This window comes from Orbicella faveolata, unplaced genomic scaffold, assembly GCF_042242905.1.
Source record: "Orbicella faveolata isolate gen_17 unplaced genomic scaffold, um_ofav_v1 contig_24, whole genome shotgun sequence".
NCBI lineage: Eukaryota > Metazoa > Cnidaria > Anthozoa > Scleractinia > Merulinidae > Orbicella > Orbicella faveolata.
The window spans coordinates 26,123,262-26,145,915 of NW_028301552.1; the positions used below are offsets into that span (position 1 = coordinate 26,123,262).

The 22,654-nt window shown below is 36.2% G+C and overlaps 1 protein-coding gene across 2 annotated transcripts in view; it reads left to right on the top strand.

The window, feature by feature from the left end:
- Positions 1-22,654, top strand: part of LOC110062398 (HEAT repeat-containing protein 5B-like) — a 72,987-nt gene that overhangs the window by 12,260 nt on the left and 38,073 nt on the right. For both annotated transcript variants that reach the window (XM_020769281.2, XM_020769282.2), the window contains exons 5-15: positions 674-823; positions 2,906-3,235; positions 5,512-6,174; positions 7,042-7,153; positions 8,593-8,745; positions 16,920-17,019; positions 18,049-18,158; positions 19,465-19,628; positions 20,859-20,933; positions 21,410-21,616; positions 22,309-22,377. In XM_020769281.2, coding sequence (XP_020624940.1) covers positions 674-823; positions 2,906-3,235; positions 5,512-6,174; positions 7,042-7,153; positions 8,593-8,745; positions 16,920-17,019; positions 18,049-18,158; positions 19,465-19,628; positions 20,859-20,933; positions 21,410-21,616; positions 22,309-22,377 — 2,133 coding nt within the window. The remainder of the gene's footprint in view (positions 1-673; positions 824-2,905; positions 3,236-5,511; positions 6,175-7,041; positions 7,154-8,592; positions 8,746-16,919; positions 17,020-18,048; positions 18,159-19,464; positions 19,629-20,858; positions 20,934-21,409; positions 21,617-22,308; positions 22,378-22,654) is intronic.

The following is a 22,654-nucleotide window of genomic DNA, read 5'->3' on the forward strand; positions in this document are numbered from 1 at the left end:
TCTTGGAAACATTTTCTCCCCTTCCCCCAAACAATGTTGGTTTTTCTATTTCTTAAACTGCACAGACCACAGCACCTATACAATATTGAATCAGGGGGCTGGGGGTATCATAGAATGAATGCTAGATACAAATATAATAGAATAAGAGGTTGAATATTGAAAAGTGTCACATTCTAAAAGTGTATCAACTACTTTTGTCGCCCATTGTAGTTGCTTACCATTCCATCATAGCCTTAATGTTAAAACTGCAGTATCCACAAATAATCTTCTGGAGCCATTTATCTACCTACTAAATATTTATTATAACAAGAATGGCTTATATTTTGATACTAGGCTCAACTGATACTGAATGTTGTAAGTTTTTTTTCTTGGTTTGGGTCTGAAAATGTTCTTAACATGTTACTTGAGGTTAAACAATTTTTGTGTTTTAAGTTTTTTAGATATTTGCTTTCTTAGGGAAAAAATGTATACAGGCTATCGCAGTGGAAATACTTCAATATTTCAAAATGATGTTACAGTAGGAGGTTTAAGGAAAATCTAGTTATAACAATCTCAGCCTTGGTAGTTCTTAGTGCAGTCTTGATGTTTTGTTCAATCACAGCTTCAGCTTTCATATCTAATAGCTTCTAATTAAAAAAGAGTGTACATGGCTTATTTGTTTGTCTACATGTAGTCTCAAGGACGCTGTGAAATCATGCTGAGTCTGGAACGGGTTTTGCGTGGCCTTGGAAGTAATGGAGCAGTATTACACAGGGATATCTATAAAGCTGTCCGTGGAGCTCTAACAGACAGAAGTATGTCTGTTAGATGTGCAGCCGCAAAGGTATTGTGTAATGTTGCTTGTTACAATGATTTTATTTGTTCCTGTTTTGCATAAGAAGGTGCATTTCTATGAATAAATGGTAGATGTTGTGTACTTAGTGTCAATGAGTAAATTATTGATTATAAGAGTGATAGATGTTGAATTCTCCTTTCCATCTGTGGTTTGGAGGACAATGGCCAATTCCCTCTAGATGAGTCATGCCCACAGGGTGTCACGGTGGTTGTATTCATCAAAACAAATACAGTGGAAGCCCACCTTACGGTCACCTCTTTATTTCAACCAGTCTTTCTTGTCCTGGCAAAATGCCCATACATTTTCTTATAAGGAAACCATGTTAGTGTGTCAACCCAATTAATATGGCCAATGGCCACATTCTGAAATCCCAACCAGTGTGTAATTTCAGCCTGTTTATAGGCCACTCAAACCAGTTATGCTCGTCTTTTCATTGTTACAGTGGGTAATGTTGCATGTAATGATTGATTTTTCAATTTTTCAAAGTTATATATCTGCATTCTGGATGCTTATTAAAGAACAGTTGTTTGGCAGTGCAGTGTTTGTATGATGTCACACAATTTAGACCAGTCATGAATTTGGCTCAACCCCATTCATACGTCCAAATTTTCATTGACGTTGGTGACCGTATTAGCAGGGTTCCACTTTATCCAGTCTAAGATAATGAATACAACTGCCATCATGATTCGCTGCAGGCACGTCTTATAGAGGAAATTATGAATTAATGAGCTTAGTAGCATTTACACATTGTACACCAGAAAAGTGTGTCAATGCTAAGATTACAGAACCATGTCACTGTAATGCAACATGAATATCATCATCATTTCATGTCACATGCAACTGTGTTTATGGAAAACGTCTTCATAACAAAAGGTTGTATTTCAGTCCTGATCAATCTCCAAGTCAAACAGAAAGCATTATTATCTACATGTTTCACTTTTGTGTCTATTATGTTGTCTGGGTTCTCATTGTTATATATGAAAACTTTAACTTGTACAGTAAATTCAGCTGTTGAGAACACAAAATTAGTTTTTGTTGATTATTTGTGGAATTAAGCTAGTAAAGTTAACATCTTAAGGTCTTATGATTACCTGCTAGTTTGCTTGTTGTGTCTGCATTTGTTGTATGTTGGCATTGTATGTAACTGCAATTTTATTTTTGTTTAGACGTAATATTTTGTAAAGTGCTTTAGAATATTTTTATAATTTAGTGCTATAGAAATGTAATTATTATCATTATTATATGAGTAAAATATGAATGTATTATTCATTGAATTATTATTATTATTATTATTATTGTTATTATTTTAAACAAGTCATTCCAATTGTCAGATTTTGTCAATTTTATTCATTACTGCAAACTACATTTTGCTTCCTTTTTTAAGGATTTTGATACAATTGTTATTTTAAATAGTTTGGTACTGTAAATGATAATCATGTAAAGTTTAAGTGAAGAATTTTAATGAGCCCAATAAAATTTATTATTATTATTATTGTTATTATTATTATTATTATTATTATCATTATTATCATTATCATCATTATCATCATCATCATCATCATCATTATTATTATTATTATTATGATTACTATATTATTTTGACCTTTAAGATTGTCAAAGTTAATGAGAAAACAAAGGAATCTCCTAGCTAGCTCTTCATTTGCTTGCCAATGGCTCCTTGTGCTCCTTGTATGGGAGCCTTTGGAGTCCCTGTACTTTTCCTGCCATGTTCACTTAACCTTCAGGGATTGTCTGAAAAACCAAGTGCACTTTCCAAGGGCATTACATATAGAACCAATAGATAGCACTGTAATAGCAAATCAGGTTATAAGTTTGGCAATAGTCAATGCCTAAATGTGTGTCTTGCCACAACATTCTCTTTCATTTGTTACTTTTTACAACTCCAAATAAGTGAATATCAACCATGTCATTCTTTTTTTTTCTTATGTACTTTTTTTTTTAAACAAAGTTTGCCTTAATTAACATCAAAAACTAACCTAGAAGGGTCACTTCAAATATTGTCACCGACAGTGTCTGTGTTACTTAACATATGTTTTTGATACATTTTAGTGTGCTCTGGAGTTGATGAAGCATGCCAACTTCCTGTATACTTCTGAACTGGAAGGTGTGATGTCAACATGCTTTAAAGCCTTGGAGAGTTCAAACTATGATGTACGTGTATGTGTTGCTCAGCTTATTGGTACATTAATGGCTATGACACAACAGATTCCTTCAGCCACAGTGGCAGCTGGCAAGAATAAAAAGACTTGCAGTCTTGAAGAAGTTTTTTCTTACATGTCAGGAGGATTTCTTCGTGGAGGAATTGGATTCTTGAAGGGGAGTGGTGGAGAACTGCTCAAGAGCATAGCTCCACGTGAAGTGAGAGTAGGAGTTACACAGGTGCATAACTTATTATGAATTACAGTCAGGACTTTGCTTGTAACTGCAGGAAGTGCATTAGCATATTGGTGAGCTTGCTGAATTCTGTATTGAGTAGTGTGGGTTACAGTACTGAGGGACAGTTCATTATTTATGGGGATGACAGGGTCAGAAAATCAGAAACAACATTTTTCTTTTTTCCTAATGCCCGTCGTAGAATCATATCAAAATTTCAAAGCCCATCTTGATTTGTTCTAGAATTTTTCAAAGCCTGCCTGGTCAATGGAAATATTATTAAAGCTGACATAAAATTGACACAATAATAATATGAAGTAGTTTTACATGTATGTATAATTGCAGCTTGTGTAGACTTGTGCAAATGAACAGTTTTCCATTTTTACAATTTTGGCTTTCAATGCAACAGTACATTATCTTCAAAAAATTATTTGGGTCAGAAACAGCTATCAAAAAGTACAAAATGTCCTGTTGGAGATCACTTTTATATAACACTCCTGATCAAATGATATAATCCATGAACCTAGAGAAGTCAAAGAAGTAAATGGAATTGATAAATATTCCTGGTTTGACGCAAAACTCAACAACAATAGTTACAAATCGTTTCACTATGGAGTGCCTCAACTTTACCAACAATATGCCATTTCCAACAAGCATGTGTAGTGTGATTGTTGCTAACTGTATTTTTCCTCTCTGCTAATACGATAAATAACTTGTAATGAGTATAACTTAATACTGACAGTGTTAAATTGTACCTTTTCATTCTTGTATTCTCCACATTGTTGTGCTCAACATGTATGTTCGGGCATAACATTTTTCAATGGTGAAAAATCATTTCAGAGTTGGGACGTTGTTTTGAGGCACATACTGAAACATAAAACAAAGAAACGAAACCCCCAAAATGGGTGAAACTCACAAAATCACCTGACAGAAACAGGTGAAACTGCCTTGTTATTTGATCACTCTGGTTTGCTCCCAGGCATCTAAAGTATCTGGGAACTCGTTTGGGCTACCTTGAAGATTATCCATGTTCTAAGCAAGCTACTAGCTCATAACATTTTGTGCAGTTAGCAGTTCAGGTTCAAAGTGTAAAGGTATCTAGATATGCTTCTTTTTGTACACAGTGTACATAATGCTGCTTAGGGTAGACAAATAGGCTTCACATTTTTTCAAGATAAAAATATATAATGGTAGTATGTTTGTCAGCCTTATAAGCTTGACTACATGAATTCAAAAAGTACAGTTCTAAGCCTCGTCACTTTGCAATAAAAGCCTGAAGCAGTGATACATGTACATGTACATGTACATGTAACTGCAGCATGTGTACATTTATCAGCATTACTTTGAAGTGGTCTTATGTTTCCGTAGAGAAGCACATATTATTTTTCAGAACCCGGTTGTTTGGATCTCCATGAATTTAGCAGCTTTTCGCTTCGGAACAAAAATGGTCACTTTTTTCCTGACCTGGTCATCCCCATAAATAATGAACCATCCCAAACCAGAGTCACTGTAATCTGTTCCTAGGGAAAACACTTCACTCTCACTTTGGATATTATTAACTGTCTGGGCAACCATACAAAATGCTGAGGGGTAACTTGTCTTGGACTACAGTGTAGAATCCCATTCAGGCTAGTAGCAATATTCCATGTATGTGGTAAAAGCTGGAGTTAAGCTGCAGAACATGTTCAGCCATCTGGGCCAGTGATCTTTTGGATTGGAACAGACTTACAATGTACATACCTCCTTTGTTTACTCAGTAAAGTAAATGATGAGTGGAAAAGATGTTGTTTAAAGTATAAAAATAATAGCAAAGATAAGTCTTCACTGAGTGAACTAGTCCATATCACTGATCATGCTTTCTGTAGAATTAAGGGACCACAAGTATTCCTACTTCCCTTGGGTGGATGCTAGTCTATCACAGGGTTATCCCTTGGCAGTAAATTCATCAGAAACAATCATAAACTGTCTTGCCCAAGATTAAGACTGAATGGCTATTACTCAAACTCAGGCTGCTTGACCTTTGTCCAGCATCCTGACCATCAGGCCACTAGATCTACAAAAAAATAAAAGTAATTAATATTCACTACAGCCACAACAAGGGAAAATTCATTCTTCTATGCCAAAGGAAAAAACTGTACAAGAATAATACTTGGAGTGGAAACAAATTATTTAAAACTGCTAGTTGCAATACATGTATTCTGTACAGTGTTTTTGATATTATACACTGTACTTAATGGTGGGATTTTACATTTGCCGTTAACATACTTTTGTTTGATTGGCAGGCTTATGTGATCTTTTTTACTGAGATGGGTGGAGTCTGGGTGCAGAGAAACATCAGCCTCATTTTGAAACATGTTCTTGAGCTTCTATCAAGCTCCAAGGCAACTCAGACTCATGTTGATGCTGTGTACTCCAGGCGTTGCATTTCATTTATTCTGCGTGCTGTGTTGGGAAGGCTTCTTGGTGAACCAGCTCAGCTAGATGCTGCAAAAGAACTGTGCAGCTTGCTGACTAACCAGATGAACATGGTCACTGATGCAGTGCATAGTGCAGCCGACAGCAGTAACTCAGCTGGTGTTATTCAGAGCATGGATGATGTGATTAGCACACAACATGTTCTTGTATGTGCTTTGCAAGAGCTGGGATGTTTAGTGCAAGGGCTTAGTACCACAGCAATGTCCCTCATTCAAGAGAATCTATTAGATCATGTGTTATCTGTTCTGCTTCATCCAGCACCTGCTGCTCAGTTATTAGCCGCCTGGTGTCTCAAATGTATCACAGTTGCTGTTCCATCACAAGCAACACCACTGATTGACAGGTGTATCAATCGCATCAGTTCTCTCAAGTCATCTGGTGAAGCTGTTGGTGGATATGCTCATACGTTGGCTGCTCTTGTTGGAGGAGTTCATCAGTGTCCACTTGGCATACCACATGCCAAAGGAAAGGTGATTGCATTCATCATTTGTAGATGACTCTAACAATAATATTACCTTACCTCTACCTGTATTAGAATTAAAGAAAACAATTGAAGAGCAGAATATATATCTGCCCTAAGTTGAATTTTAGGCCTTTTTTCTCTTCTCTGGCTCTGATTTGCCTAAATCTCGGTAAATTAACTACAAATTATATTTTAAACACTGACCTTGATTTTTTTCACCCATTTGCATGTTTTTGGAAGAACATCTGCCTGAGTCAAGATAGCTTTCTCTCAAGCAAAGATGATGGCATGCTATGCCAAATACAATACATAAAATGTAGCTTCTGTTTATATTGTTCAAAGTCAAAATCAAATAATTATGTCAGAATCTTAGCTGTCCTCTAGTAAGCCAAAGGAAAATAGGAAATTAAGTGGGAGTCTGGGAACCTGGTTGCTTACATCGGTTATTGTGACGTGAAACACGACATGTGAGTTGGAGCGAGTGCCAAAGGAAATACTATCGAACAGAAAAGAGATATGAAGCTCTTAAGTGCTCTTGGAAAATGCCCTGCATGCCTGCCTGGTGGTTGAGAGGTATCATAAAGCCTTGATAAACCCATAAGTCATCAGCACGTTTTAAAGAACCAAAATGTGCTTTCTGATGTTCAAACAAACTGATTTGAAGTCAGATCGATCCAGGCAACAAAGTCCAAGAGCAGTTCTTGTTGAAGCCAACAATTTCAGATTTTTGATGCACGGGCATCCTGACTATTTAGAGCTTTGCTTTCCAAGATGGATTGCTTGAACAAGTTTTATGATTTAATGACATGGGTTCAAATATTTAGTCCTGTGGTGTTCCCTTTCATTGATTCACACAGTTGCGTTCATTTTCAAGGCTGTGTTTAGTGTGGCAGATGAACTCCTGAAGACAGCTACTCAGAATCCCAGGCTTGCTTTACACAAAGCTAAAGCTGGCTGGATCCTGTTAGGAGCCTTAATGACATTAGGTAAGTGTATGATGAAAGTGTTGCAGTAAATCATCATTCACTGTACATATTATGTTTTCTTAAACTTTAGGCTAGACACACAACCCCACAAGCAAACCCGCAGCTTTAAACAAAATATTTGTGTTTAATTAAATAGGGGATTGTTGTTGTTGTTGTTGTTGTTGTTGTTGTTGTTCATATCACATCTATAACACATTATTTACAAGACCGAAGACATTTCTGTATTTCTATCATTATAGAAATATAGGAGGAATATGTGAGAGGAATATGAGAGGAAGCTTGCGAGAATGAAAAATGCTGTGGGAACATGAGCCATAAGTGAGTGTTTCCACAGCTTTTTTGAGTCCTCCCAAACTTTCATGCCTTGATTGTTTCTTTAACTTGATAGAAACATGGAGGAATTGTTTTCTATTTTTTTACATAATAATGCAAAAACAAAAACATAGGTACGCAATGCATGCAAGAGTTATTTTTTGTGAATTAAAAGCCCCCTGGATGTGGCAGCACTCAGTGGACTCTTCTTAACAGTTATGATAAGATAATCCCATAAGCTTGTTTGGTTATGATGGACAGCAAAAAAAGAGAACAATTTAAGAATTTGTTTTACCTTAGGAAATGTGATATCAAGCCTACTTTTATCAAAGTTTTTACCTGCAACAAAAACTAATTTCAAAACTCAGCAGTGTTCTCATTCATAACTAGCCGTCCATAATTTCTTTGGTTTTGACAGAGAAAACCACTTCAAGTGAGTGTCTCAGTATTGATTCCAAGAAATGTTTCAACGAGAAGACAGTACACATATTACTCCATGAATAGCACTACTTAATTTGACTTCCATTCACAAACTGAAAAAATTTGTGCAAACATAAATGGTTTGGACTTAATTCTTTTTTCTTGAACTGCAAGTGATGCAAATGATATCGATGCGAACCTGGTGAATACCATCATGGACGAAAGCCCAGTCACCATCACAATAGTGCATTTTGCACTTCATTTCATTGAAAATTTCATTTAATGCAAAAAACAAGACTTAATGAGGTGAGAGTAGTTTGTTTACTATTCTTGTTTCATTTTTGAGTTTTCAGCCAAATTTTCATTGTTTTCAGCTTGGAGAGTTAATCAAAAAGGAAATAAAATTGTAATAATTAAAAACTTTAAGATTGTTTCTCTCTAAAGTAGGGGCCTCATCCAGACCTTTAAATGGCAATTTTTCAAATGCTTTGATTAAACTTTGAAGTACTTTGACATGTCTCAGTCAGCCCAGAATTAATGTTATAGTTGAGTGACACGTGCAATATAATTTTATACCCCTGCTGTAGAGGAAGACCAAAAAAGCCAAAGATATTCTCCTAGAATGGAAGTGGAAAGATGTCATCTTTATTATACGTTTTAGGTACTGTACTTACCTTGAAGCATTGTGCTTTTATTCACTCTGGCAGGACCATCAGTTGTCAGACATCATTTGCCACAGATGCTTGCCTTGTGGACAAATGCATTTCCTAAAACAGTGAAGGAGTTTGAACAGGAGAAGAGCAGAGGTGATGCATACACTTGGCATGTGACACTGGAATGCCGTGCTGGAGCTTTGTGCTGTAAGTAGTTGTATATCTTATGAATACATATAAGGTATTAGTACCTATTGTCAGACAATAGCTATTCTCAGACAGCTGAGGAAAAAACTCCAAAGTTTGGAAGAAAACCTCATCAAGCCAAATCCAGCTTATTCCTTCGATAGCAGCTCTTGTCTTGAGTCTAGCGATCAATTTTTTATCCAGATCTGTTTATGGTTTCCTAAGGCAAGAGCTCGCTATTTGTATTTTATGAAGAAAATGGTGACTTTGAAAGTGTACACGAGAAAATTATTACTGCACTGAAAATCTTGAAAAAACGACTCAAACTTGAGAGTGAAACCTTTGATCTTCAATGATCTGAAAACCAGTCACCATTGTTGTATCTCATGAGCCTTCTGAGCTTATGTTTTGACTGTTAAGTGCTGTAAATTGCTTAAAGGTTACTGTTTACATTCAGAGGTGTCTCATGTCTAAGCAATGTAGAGCATCAAGTTTAAACTGTAGATACCTAAACCCCTATATCAAATTAAAGCTTATAGAGCTGGCTATCAAACTATACCAAGACGTTTGATATAAAATTATTTGTCTAGTTTTCCATGACCACTAAATGTGAATGCCTGAATCACCTTTTGAAAGCTACAGGTCAAAGTGAATTTGTTTTCACCTATTTAGTTTTTTCCTCGGTTTCAGGTACTAAATGCTAAAAACATGTGTCTGTGTTTTGCCATATTCAGTTGCAGTAAAAAGTTACAGAGCATCTTCAAAATAGGATTTAAAAAATGTGGAGTGACGATACAAAAATTGCTCTCTGAGAAAAAATATTTCAAAATAGAGAATTTGCAGACACGTGTTTGTTGTTTATATGTTAAACTAGCTACTGTCCAAATTTGAGGGCAATCAAACAAATTCCCTTGAGTTATAACTCTTTTAAGTTTTCCTTCAAGCAAAAAAATTTATTGGAGAAAACAGTGCTAAGCAAAATCTCTTGCTTCACAAACAACTCCGCCCACAAACACCTTCAACTGGGTTCTCAGATAACTGTGCAAATAAGCACTTGGAAAGTTTACCACTGTTAACCTATTAATATATAGATTTAGGCCAGCCTAAAAGTGGAGCTTCTCAGTTATTTTTCGGAATATTGTTACTAATGAAAATAATCCAACATGTACCCGGTATGTGAGGTAAGTTGCGAATGATTTAATAGTTTCAGCCGGAACTAGGATTACATCAGCAGATCGATGTGTAAGATGGTGTGATTATGAAATATAGAGCCATGATTTCAAGGATTTCTGGGAAGCCACCAAAAATCTTGATCACATAACAGAACTGTCTTCTGTGCTTTTTGGTGGCATTTCTTGTTCTTTCCTACCTTATTAAGAAAGACAAGGCATTGTTATTAATCATTATATTCTTCCTTAGTTAACATGGGGATTCCCACACACAAGAAGTTTACACATTTTTTTGTTATGGGGACTGATTGAAATGCAGTGGCTACAATATACTCAGTCTCTAAATCTCTACCAAATGAAATCTTGCAAAAATACCAAAACAGTATACATAGGTGAAAAGTTGGAAAGTTTTGTTTTCTAACTTGTCCCCAAAGATACATTTAGCCATGTTCACTATTGTATGGAGTCTCCTCCTGCTGGAAAGGTTTGCAATAAGCAAAATCACTCTGGCATGAATGGTAATTATGATATTTTTTTGCTGATCATGAATACTTGCATAGGTTTTTAATAATAATTTTATTATTCAATTTCAATGTGATTTGTTTTTTTTCTCGACTGAGATTGTGGACTACAGGAGCTGTTATTGGGTTCCATTAATTAATTTTGCTGTGATTAAATTATACCAAGAATGATAAGTAAGCTAAGAGTAAGTTATATCATGTACATGTATTTTGTCTGCACTACACAACCAAATGCACTCAAAGGTTATCAGGCATAGGTACATTTGGCAGAAGAGCCCAGCATATCCAAGATTATGTTTTGATTGACACATCGATTAAGATAATTTACAGCAAAATGGATAAACAATACATCAATATCCTACATGCACCAAAGCCAGACATGGGGTTATAAGGCAATCATTTAAACAACAGATTGAAATAATTTATAAATTAGAGAACACTATTTGTACAACAGTATGGAACAAATTAACCTTATTGGACGTTGCAAATAGCAAGGCTGTCTGTAGAATGTCACAAATTTCTCAACCCTTTCTTTCTATAAAAATGCTAATCCTGCAACTTTGCTCAAGACCCCGTTCTCCATTTCATGTTGGCAAAATATCAATTTGTGCCATGTCCAGTGAAGATTATTACAAAATTGATTTAAAAGCTCAATAAATATCATTTTAAAGCCAAAAAGCCAATTATTTAAATAAACCATGAGTAAATTATCTCTAAGAAAAACCGATTAATTTAACAGGCACTTTAATATGTGTTTCTTAATAATCTAATACAGTGTATCTGTCACAATGTTGCAGCTATGATATAACTACACACAGGATGGGTTGCAGAACTGAACCTCCAAGTCAGTTTATTCAGTGAACTTGGTGCAGAATTTATAATCCCATCAAGTAAATACAGAGAAACCAAACAAAGCATTACAATCTTAAGTAATGAATTATTGGACTCTTTTACATGTATGTGCAGTGTATGTGCTGTTAATATTGGGGATCTCTTAGAATCTGCATTCATGATAAATTTATTTGTTCCCAGGTGCATTTGTTTATAGAACTTTACACAAATTAATATTTCTGTCATAACAGTGATCTCTGTGTTCTAGAACAATTAATACACAAGAAGAATACACTCAGTAAGATATTGTTTACAATAAAAATCAATGCCTACAAGCAATCATAAGGGCCTTAAATTTATATTTCCTCAGAAATATCTCACCAGGCCATGGTTGCTTTGAAAATCTTTGATATTTTCATACAGGCTGCCCATGTGTAAACTGTTCATGTATTGACTGACAGGAACAGGCATGTAATTCCTTTCTTTAATATACAGTGTACTCCATTGTTAATTGTTTATGGAGAGTCAGTAGTGAATCAAATGCTCCGGTTGGTACTCCAACTTTCACAGTGGCAGGCTCTGCCCTGAGATGCAAAGCAAACTTATATAACTGTTATGAACTTGGCGACTTGCTTTTGAGAGCAAATGCAATTTGCTTCAAACAAGAAACTGGAACACTGCAAGTTACAACAATGTGCACAGCCCCAATCAAAGGGCCATCCAGGCTGTTTGGTTGTACATATAACTGTACAACTGTATATGAGTTCAGCTTCCAAAAGAAAATCAGAGTTTGTCAAGATAAATACTGATGTTCTTGCTTACTGAATGTGCTGTTCCAGAAGATATTCACACCCAACACCCATTCATGGCCAGTCTTAGGAAATTCCAAATTAAAGTATCAGGAAGAGAGAGCTCTAATAGAGAAAAAACCTCCATGTGGGGTATGAATCTTCTCTTGACGAAAACAATGTCTGAGAAATCTTTAATTACAAAACAATGTTTAAGAAGCATCTTACCTTTCGGAAAATTTTGTAATCTAGACTGTCTGGCCAGTTGATATATTTGACAAGTTGACACTGGGCATGTTTGTAAATTCATGCACTTCAAAATCACATTACTATGTAGTAGCACTGGTCAACCAAAAACAGCATAATTTGGTTAATTAATATACACTGTACATTATTAGGTTGAAATATTGGTGTAGATTGTTGCACACCAACAGATACAGAAACTATTGGCACCTGAATTATAACAAGTGAAAAATTGTGCATGACACATTTACATGTACATGTAACAGCCCTCCACCTCACAACCATCACATATATGATATGATATTTTTAAACTCTCTGAAATTTCAGATTATTCAACATTAACATGCACGTACATCATCTAGGGCAACCCTAAAACACTGAATCCGGAAACCGAAATACAGAATCCGGAATCTGGAATCCGGAATCCAGAACCTGAAACCAGAATCCGGAATCCAGATATTATGAATGATGATAGAAATAATTCGCTTCAGCAATGTCTAATAAATAAATATGAGCAAAAATTATTTTGTGGTTATTTATTTTCTTGGCTTTACTTCAGCCACAAACTGTAATTGCTAAAAAATTATTGACTAGTTCTGAACAACCCTTAGCTATACTTCTGGCCCGGTGGTTCAAAAGCTGGATAAAGCTATCCATTGGGCACGGCTGCACACCATCACTTCGTGGGAATTTTAAACTTGGGGAGTTCTGCAGTCTTCTGAGTCAATTTGCCAGGAACTTTCGCCTCCTTTTTATAGCCCTCGTTAGCTTTGGTTCAAGGCATTATTCGGTGTAATTTCACCTCCTTTCTCTATCCCCTTGACTCGCTATAATTCACGGCATTGTTCAGTACTGTTTCACCTCCTTTCCCAGCACTGGCCCACTCTTTTTCGCGATCTTCTTCGCTACTTCTTTGCCTGTTAATTCTTGCTTTCTGTTTTTTGCTTCAGTGCAACCCTATCTTAAAAACATTAGATCAACCTTGGCTATCGTTTTTCTTTAGAAATCCCGCCAAGAAAAATGGCATTCTTCCGCTACAAATCGAGGGTGCATGTCTCTGTCAACCTATTAGCTGGAGTATGGCCGCCATCTTGCGCGACTCCATCGTCGTCGCCGTCATACGCACGCGCCCACGAGCAATACCGCTAGCCATGATAACCATGAGCAAAATCCTTCATGGGTTTCCTTTTCTTCCCTATATGGGTATGGGGCTCTGCTTGGCAGCCCTTTGGGCCGCCAGAGCTCCACTATTATTTTAGCTAGAAAGAATTTTTAATTTATTGCATTCGACGAAGTGGAACGCAAACCTAATTTGACCTGTGGCTTTTCAGTGTTGGTCTCCCTGTGCACAGTTATAGGCCGAAAAAACCACATTCCTGTAAGGACACCAAAATGGCCACCCCGCTTGATTTTTGCAGGGGCATGTCACGGCCAGTAAACTGGTACCGTTTAATGCTAAGACGTGATGAGACATGTGGCGAACATGTGAGTATGTGAGCAGGCCATGTGAGCTCGTCTTTCCGATGGATCTTTGACTTCTTTCCATTCAGTCGCTGTACGCTTCGCTATTATGTGCTCTCAACATTAGATTTTGGCAAATTTAAATGCTTCGACGGTAGCATTTATCGAAATCTGAGGGAATTGTCATTGTTTATTAACACGACTTGGCTTTGGGATGATAACCGTGGGAACAGCTACATTTTGATTTCATTTGTTGATTAGTTCCAGTTGCGACAGATAGCTCAGTCTTTATCCGGTCGAAATTTTATTGTTTGGAATCGGTGGAAAAGTACTCTGAAGGCAAGATCCATAAGACTACTTAATTCATCAGGGGAAATACTCGAATAAGTCGCACGGAGTTTGTTTACGATGAACGACTACGCCAAATGAACACGCGATTGCAAATGCTAGCTTAGAATAATGTACATAATTTAAATATTCTATGAAACTTGAGAGTCCACAGAAACTGGCAGTGTCGCGCAACGTATCAACAAATCATGACCTCTTTACTAGCATGGACTTTGACACTATGCATATCTGATTGTAAAACCTCACTTGCTGCTGAAAAATGTTGATTTTAGCAATAGACAAAGGTTGAAAGTCAGCTAGTGAAATCATTTATTTACAGTATATATGTATTAAAGCAAACGCACTCTCATAATCTCTGCTTACTACTAGTTTTATCTTTTATCTTTGTTCTCTGTATTTTTATCTCTTAGAACTTTCTTTTTAGCTCTTTTACTTTTGTTAAGTGCTTAGAACAGATCTGGATAGGCACTATATAAATATCTATTATTATCATTATCATTGTCATTGTCATTATCATTATTATTGTTAACCTCCTTGGGAAATTTATGTGTGAATCTCCAAAAAGCCCTTGTGTTTCGCAATGCACTCAAGGCGCTGAAGGCAGAGAGATAATTTTTTGTAGCTCGGATTTTCATGGAACTGGTCTGGAAAAATGGGGAAGTCGGAAAAGGATATCAACGCTTTAGCGGCTGGGTGAAGAAAACAAACAAAAGTAAGTGCAGCAGAGCAATGGATAATGCATCCATGATAATATTCCAATAGGTCTCAATGAGTCTGACAATTCGTCTGTATTGAACTCATCAGGAAAGTCTCTGTCAACTTTGCTGTTATCGCTGTCAAGTTCCAAGGTCTTTTCTCTTGACTCAATAATTTTTGTTTTTTTGCCTGCTTGATATGGTGGCTATAGCTTCATCCACGAGGCCAACTTTCGCTTCTTCACTCATTGAATCACTCATTGAATCACTCATTGTGTATTTTATTTGTTCTTCACTGTTTTCACTTTTTTGAGCTGGTCCACAGAGTTTTCAGTGGTCCATGTTTACTTATGATTAACAGAATTACACGTAATATGAAAAATGCTTGGTAGTCAGAACAACAATGCTGAATTAACTGAGTAGCCAATTCGTCGTCTTGTTTGATTGTATACATGTCATTGGGCTGTCAATTATGAGGGAAACTTTTACTTCTGATGAAAATGTAAAACCTCCATTTCTCCGCCAATATTTAGTCTTTCTCAATTTTTTTTTTTCAAAGATTAGAGATTTATCTTTCACCATTACTTTGACCCAAAAATCTAAATTGGAAGAAAATTGCCTATCTGAAGGTATACGGTAACCTTAACTAGGCCACAAAAACCGGAAGTCGGACAGCTGCCAAAATCCCATACAAACTCAAGTAAACAAGGCTGTTTTGGACTTTTTAAGCCTTAAAATGGAATGCTTACAGTAAAAACATTTCCCTAAACTAACAAGTAACCACTTACAGTACCACTTTGTCAGATGAGCTAGTGAGCATTTTTTGGCTGTTATTTTTGGCATAAATAAGCCACTCACTAGACAAATGTTTAGGCATCTGAGAATTGGTTTGATGTGCAACAATAATTATTGGTCTTTTAAGCTAACTTACATTATGCAAATTTTCTGTTGAAAGAAGCCATGAAATTGAAATCAAACAGTTCTAGTAGCCAATCAATATCCTAAACTTTAACTGGGAGAAAAATCAAAATAAGAGTGCTTCATATTGGGCAGAAATATGTTAGAAAACTCAAGTGTCTGACAATAGGTACCAATACCTTAACTATTGCAGTTGTTAAAAAACTTCAGAGCACCAGATATACAACTGAAGGATTAACCATATCATGGCGAAGCTCTGGCGGCCCAAAGGCCCGCCAAGTGGAGCCCCATACTCATATAGGAAAGAAAAGGAAACCCATGAGTTGATTTTTTCATGGTTATCATGGCTAGTGGTATTGCTCAACGGCGTGTACGCATGATGGCGACAGTGACGGCAACGGAGTCGTGCAACAAGGCGGTCATACTCCAAATAATAGGTTGACAGAGACATGCAGCCTTGGTTTATTGTGTACTTCTTTGATATTGGACATCCATGTTATGATCAATTGCCACCTGTCAAAGCAAGGTATCTGCTGACCAGTATCAGATGACCATATCACAGGCTCAAGTTTACAGCTCATCGAGGTCACATGTTTTTTTTAATTTGACTGCTGACCAAATGCTGGTTTTCAACTGGATTGCGGGCTCATGTCAGGTTAACTTGTTGAAAACTTGGTCAGATTGTTTGCCAGTTGATGCTAACCTTGGATTAAAAGTTGACTGAATTGTAACTTTTTCTTCTATACAAATGTTTTTTGCTGCTTTGTTTTGTGTATATGGTGATTATTAAAACTCAAAACAGAAGGCCAAACAATATACAGGAAACCTCACCGCAAAGTTACAAAACTCAAATCAAAATTCTACCTTTTCCTGGGTTAGCTTAATCGGGCTCTGAACAACCCGCCCCAGGAGCTATGCTTTTAGGCTGGCCTAAATCTATATATTACCTTATAATGTATCATTTTGCATTTTCCACATACTGATTTAATTGAACAAAGTGCTTTGCCTTGGGAATAGAAGAAAAAAAAGTTATTTGTGTCATGTATTCAGCTAATAACTTAGTGTTGTTCTTCAATTTTTGAGAGATGGGGAATTTGCTAGACTGTGATTTGGTGTGTTTGAAGAGCCTTCTTTTTACACATAACTTTACTAAAATCAGTTCAGTGTAGATAAATATTCTATAAACTTTGTTAATTTTTTACTGTTATTGGTTGACTTTAGCAATGGCAAGTTTTTGTGCAAATTGTTCTACTCTTCTCAATGATGACCTCACTCGTCGCCTCCTGGTTACTACAGATGCATGTCTAGCGATGCTTCCAAGGTAAGAATTGATATTAATACCAGTATTAGAGTAAATATAGCTATACCATACAGTAGTAGAATATTTTTTGACAAGACATGACCATGGGGTGTTTCTATTTTATGTTAGTGCCTTAAAGTAATTTTAACTTAATTAACCATTTTAACTTAATCCAATAGATCATGTCTCTTTAAAATGCAATTTTGAGAGTGGGGGATTAAACATGTATTTCCACCCCATGAGAAAACTCTTCACCAAGGAATTACTTTTTTAGATATATTTTTTTCAATTACCCCATTGACAAATTGCATATTAAATTATGCTACAATGTACATTTGAGTGGATTTATGAAAACAGGGTTAATAATAAGTCGCTTCTTTTGCACCAAGTGAGCTACAGAACTTCATATTTTGACTCCTAAGGGCTCAGAAATCATGCCAAGGGATGAAACAAAACAAAGTAGAAGAAAACAATAAAGAAGATAAGAGGGTGGGGAAAAAAGAGATTGACATGCCATTGAAACTATTTTTATGTGGCCAGTCTACTTTGAAAAGGTTGGGCGTCGGTGTCCCCTAAATGGACAGGAACAAGAAATCTCAACACGAAACTGACACTAAAGCTGGGCCTTTGTGATTGATAACGAAAAACGCATGATTTGTGAATCATTATGGAAATTTTTTTTGGGAGGCATCTTTCTAGGCAAGTGAAAATTACACTGGGTGAGTGGATTTTGAGAGTCACATGCCCAAATGGTGAGTGCTGTCAAAATTTAGTTTCTAACCCTGTAAATGGACACTGGCTGACTGTCTAGGTCTAGCAATCTGATTAAGCTTTTCATACAAAGAAGAAGCTAATAATCCTGGTCCACAGAGAGTCTGAAGAAACCAGAATAATGTGCATTTGAGTGAGTTGCCTCTTTAGGCTGTTGTGATCTGTTAAGTTCTGTAACAGAAGTCCAAACTGCTCATCATTCATGAATCACCTTTAGTTAGGTGGGAAATAAAAATACATACTATGCCTCTTCATTTATGTTATTTTTATTTTGTTCAGTATGCCTCAGATCATCAAGCAACATGGGAATCACTTGAAAGCCAGTGCAGCTATTATGAGGTTAAGATTGTACTCAGTTCTTAGTCTTCTCCCGCCAAAGGTGTATGAAGGTAAAAGTGCTTAATATACACAGTTACATAGATATTATCTTATAATTTTGATGTAAGTTTAACTTGAGCCCCAATTATAGATGCCTTTGGTGATAAAATTCAATTAGATTTTAATTTCTCTCCATGTGATTGAATCATGATAAATGTATAATGCACATATCGTCATTGTCTCATGTTGCATCATGTAACCATTTCAGTGAGTGAACTGACATGTTACTTTGATTAAGTAACTACATGATGTATTGCTGCTGACACTACAAGTCAGTTTAAGAGCTTGGGTAGAGCAAGAAATGTATAATATTAGACCTGACCCTTGGAACCAGAATGATCTCACTGCTTTTTAACTGGGGTATTACAGCACTGGTCTCCTACGCAGGCATTCTTATGAGCTAGGAGGCTGACCAGAGGAAGATAATTATCTAATGAACATAACACATTCATTTACTACAAATGCATCAGTAGATACTCACAACAATGCCCTTACACCCTCTCTAAAAATAATAAAGATAAGACCAAGGCTGTTGACATTATACTTGGGGATACTTTAGATGATCTCAAAAAGCAAATAAAAAATAACTTCCCAGATGATCCAACAAGCCTAAACATGCATTAAACAAATAATCAACTAATTTTATTCACCTCTTCAATTCACAAAATTGCTCACAGAGCACTTTGATTCCATTTCTCTGTTACCTTGGCCCTTTCTTACTATCCAGAGTACGTACTTTTAATTTAAACTACTCACTTGGTGAGGAAAATTTATTGTTTCACCTCTGTGTTGAATATAATATCTTGAACTTGGCTACGACTTTGAAAACCTTAAGCATTGGTCAGTGGATTTGCAAAAAGTCTAAAAGGAAGTGAAGGAGTGAAGGAAGGAGCAAAGGAATGAAGGAAACTAGTTTAGCTCTTTAGTTGTTTGGGTGACCAGCAACTGTATGTATTTTTAATATACTTATTGTTTAATTAGTAATTAAGCTAATTTTACAGTTCAAATAAACCTTGTTGTTGTTGTTGGAAAGATTGAGTGAATCTCCCATCCATAGCTAAAAGCTAAATTTAAGGGTGTCTTAACAGGCTGTATTGTTGTTGTGGTAATCTGTTATAAGAAAAGGATGACCACAACTTGTTTACCAATGATTGGGCATTTGTGTGATACCATTATTGTAGCATCAGTGGTGATATTCATCCTTTAAAGTATAACTGTCAGAAAAGGTGCTGGAAAACTGTTGCCAGCCTCCTTAAGGTGTTTACTCTAGAGTAGATAGCCATGTACATTAATTTATTACGTTGTTTTCCACTGTAGGAAGCTTTCATTCCCTATTACGTGTGCTGGTTGCAGAGTTCACTTTGGCAGAAAACCCAGCTATGACAACTACATCTTTGCTGCGAACTGTCTGTCATAAAGATGATTCTATCCTTCTTGGTTCCTGGCTTCAGGAAACAGACCACAAATTTGTTGAGGAGCAGGTTTGTAGAAATTTGTTACAGACCTGATCAGTAGTAAGTATATATCACAATGTCAAGTAGAAATTGGCTGACTGAAAAGGTACATTGAGTGATTCCAGAAAATATCCATACTCACCCTAAGGAGGGTTTTTGGAAATTCTACAGGTGAGGGTGATCTTGAAAACGAAAACTTTTTAAAAGGAAATTGTGAACCAAAATGGGAATTTCCTGAGGGATGGGGGAGGTTCAAACCAAAAAATCTCCCATGGGAGGGTTGTGGATATTTCCTGGAACAGTACATTGAATGATAATAACTATATGTAGACCCCATTAAAAACACTGCAAACTGAATCTTTGATTTAACATGACTTGTAGGTTGTGACAATGTTAAACTGCAGAGATAAATTCATGAATCAATTTCTCTCATTTGGCAGGGGGATGGGGGTAGGGGGTGAGGGGGCAGAAATTCCATATATAGTACTGGTTGAGATTGGTGTTTTGTCGCACAGGGTTTAAAATCTAAATCTAAATCTAAATATTATTTCATTGGCAACATCCAGAGGACATCACGCCAACTCTGAAACATTAAAATGATAATAAAAACTAAAAAAAAATAAGATAATGCAGTTTTATAAAAGCCCTCAAATCTCAGTTTTCATTGGAGAAGTGACTCACAACTGACAAGGTAACACAGGCTTAGGAGGTTCAGGATTGTTTACTGTAATGATACTCAGCACATGGAGTTTACGAACAAAATTTCACATGGCATGATGTGAGGCTATGAAAAGATGATAACACGGGTGCCAATTGACAGTTTTCAAGCAAAAATTGACTGCAAAAGAACCAAAATAGAATTGAATGTTCATCACTTACATCTCTTCAAGCTTGTCTTCTCATTGCCATGACAACTTAAGGTGGCTCTTAGGGTCATCGGGTCCTTGACTGTGCAAGTCTTTGAATGAAACGTTATTGGTTGGAAATACTTTCTTGAATACTTTCTTGAAAAGTGTGGGAAGCCTTGTTTCATTATTGCAGGTGTAAAATTGTAAATGTCTACTTTTCTAGTTATTGTAGGACATGTACACATACTTCATAAAGTAACTCTCCACCAGAAATAATAAAATAAAGTGATTGGATATTGTAAGCCACGCAATGTTTTTAAGCTATTTATTTAGTTAGCTTGTTGTGAAACCTTTGAAACTAGGTTGACAGATAATTATTTAAAATAAAAGCAGCCTGTTTTCTTTTCAGCTGCAAACCAACAGTGCATCAGGTTCAGGATCTCTTGAGCATGATCCATCGTGTATATTTGAACAATGTCCTGAGGTAGGAGATGTTTTTTCAGCATCTAATGTAACTATATCTCCAATTGAGAACAAGTCACTGTGGTTATTGTTGTACTTAAAGCGGTACTCAAGGGAAATACGTTGGAGTCACACAAGGTCTGATACTACGGGCAACCATAATTCCCCTGGACAAGTGTTTTCGATTTTAATGCAAAATTCACAGTTAATTAAGACAATTTCTTAAAACCCTTACTAGTGTTACCACTTAGATGTGCAGCAAAAGAGTCACAACCACAGAATGTCTAACATTATTAAAAGTGGTCGTATTATGTTTGTAAGAATCTGTCCATAAACCTTGTTGTCTTGCCTATTAATATCTGTGAAGGCACTGAGATTGGGTAGACACAACATGTTTAATGCAGTCATTCTTGATTCAGATTCAGCACACTGACCAATGGATTTAATAATTTAAAAACAGAACCTATTTCTCTATCAAGAGTTGTTTGTCTATTTTAGGGAGAAGATGTTCCTGGTCCATTGCCATTAGGAGTGGCTGTTATTGATGAATCTATTAAATTGTTTGGAACTGTGTTTCCATTTGTGGCTCAAAAACATCGCAGCCAGTTATTAGCTCATTTTGCTGAGTGCATACGGCAGGCAAAGTCTTCAAGACAACAAGCTATACAAACAAACATATTGACAGCCTTTCTTTTCTCTCTGAAGGTAAGTTATGTCTGTGTTGGTATCTCTGTGGAGCAGAAATCAAATCTCAGCAGCAGTTCTCCACCGTGATCATCTGTACAAAAGGAATGTTTGTTGGAGACATTAGCTGGTCTAATTTCTGTTTTTAGAGATTTGTACTTTATGAATTAACAAATGTGTTGATTTGAAGCCAAAAAGTTTACATAGATTACTGTATTTATGTAAAACTGAGGTGTTTGCAATCATTACTGAAACTATGCTAGTAGTAAGTATTGATTATTTTCTTTAATGAAACTTAACTCAGTTTAGCTTGGAGGAAAAAAGCATTATATTAAGGACAGAGAAATAAGAGCAGAGATCAATTCAGTTTGTTAGTTAAGCTGAATGCATGGACAATGTTTTGAAGTATAAACAGCGCAGTATAAGCTCTACCTTCAAAATGTCCCCTCAATCAACCAAATACTCACATTTTTGGAGTATAAGAAAGCCTTCATTCTGGTACTGTTTCTTTTCACATTAAGAATTTGTTTTGTGCTCCTCCAAATTAAATGATTTCCAAATAGCCAACATGTTGCAGTAGCCTATCATGACATATAGCTAACCATAACTAGCCATTTGTCAATACCTAGTTCAGGTATACTGGACTAAAACGATGCACAATATGTGCCCTTGTTTCATGAGTTCTGGTGATTGTTATATGTGTTGTTTATCAGGGTATTGCAGAGTCAAAAACTGGTGTTGGTGATGAGGATGTTAGGAACACTGCTGTTAATTTAGTTATGGTGAGTCAGGGTCCTACGCTGTTTAAACTGAACATTTCTTCTAAGATTAGATTAATAAAGTGTATTATTGTTTGTCTCACGATGTAGTCACTTGAGATGTAGATCGCGACGTTTCCACTGCTTACTGCTAGTCTTCTTCAGGTGAGGTCGACTGATTGCACGGTATCATTTATATCACAAAGGTCGGCTGTGATTGGTACATTTCGATCCTCCTACTGTTCCATTGTCACTGAACTAACATCCATCTACATCTCAAGTGACTAAATCGTGAGACAAA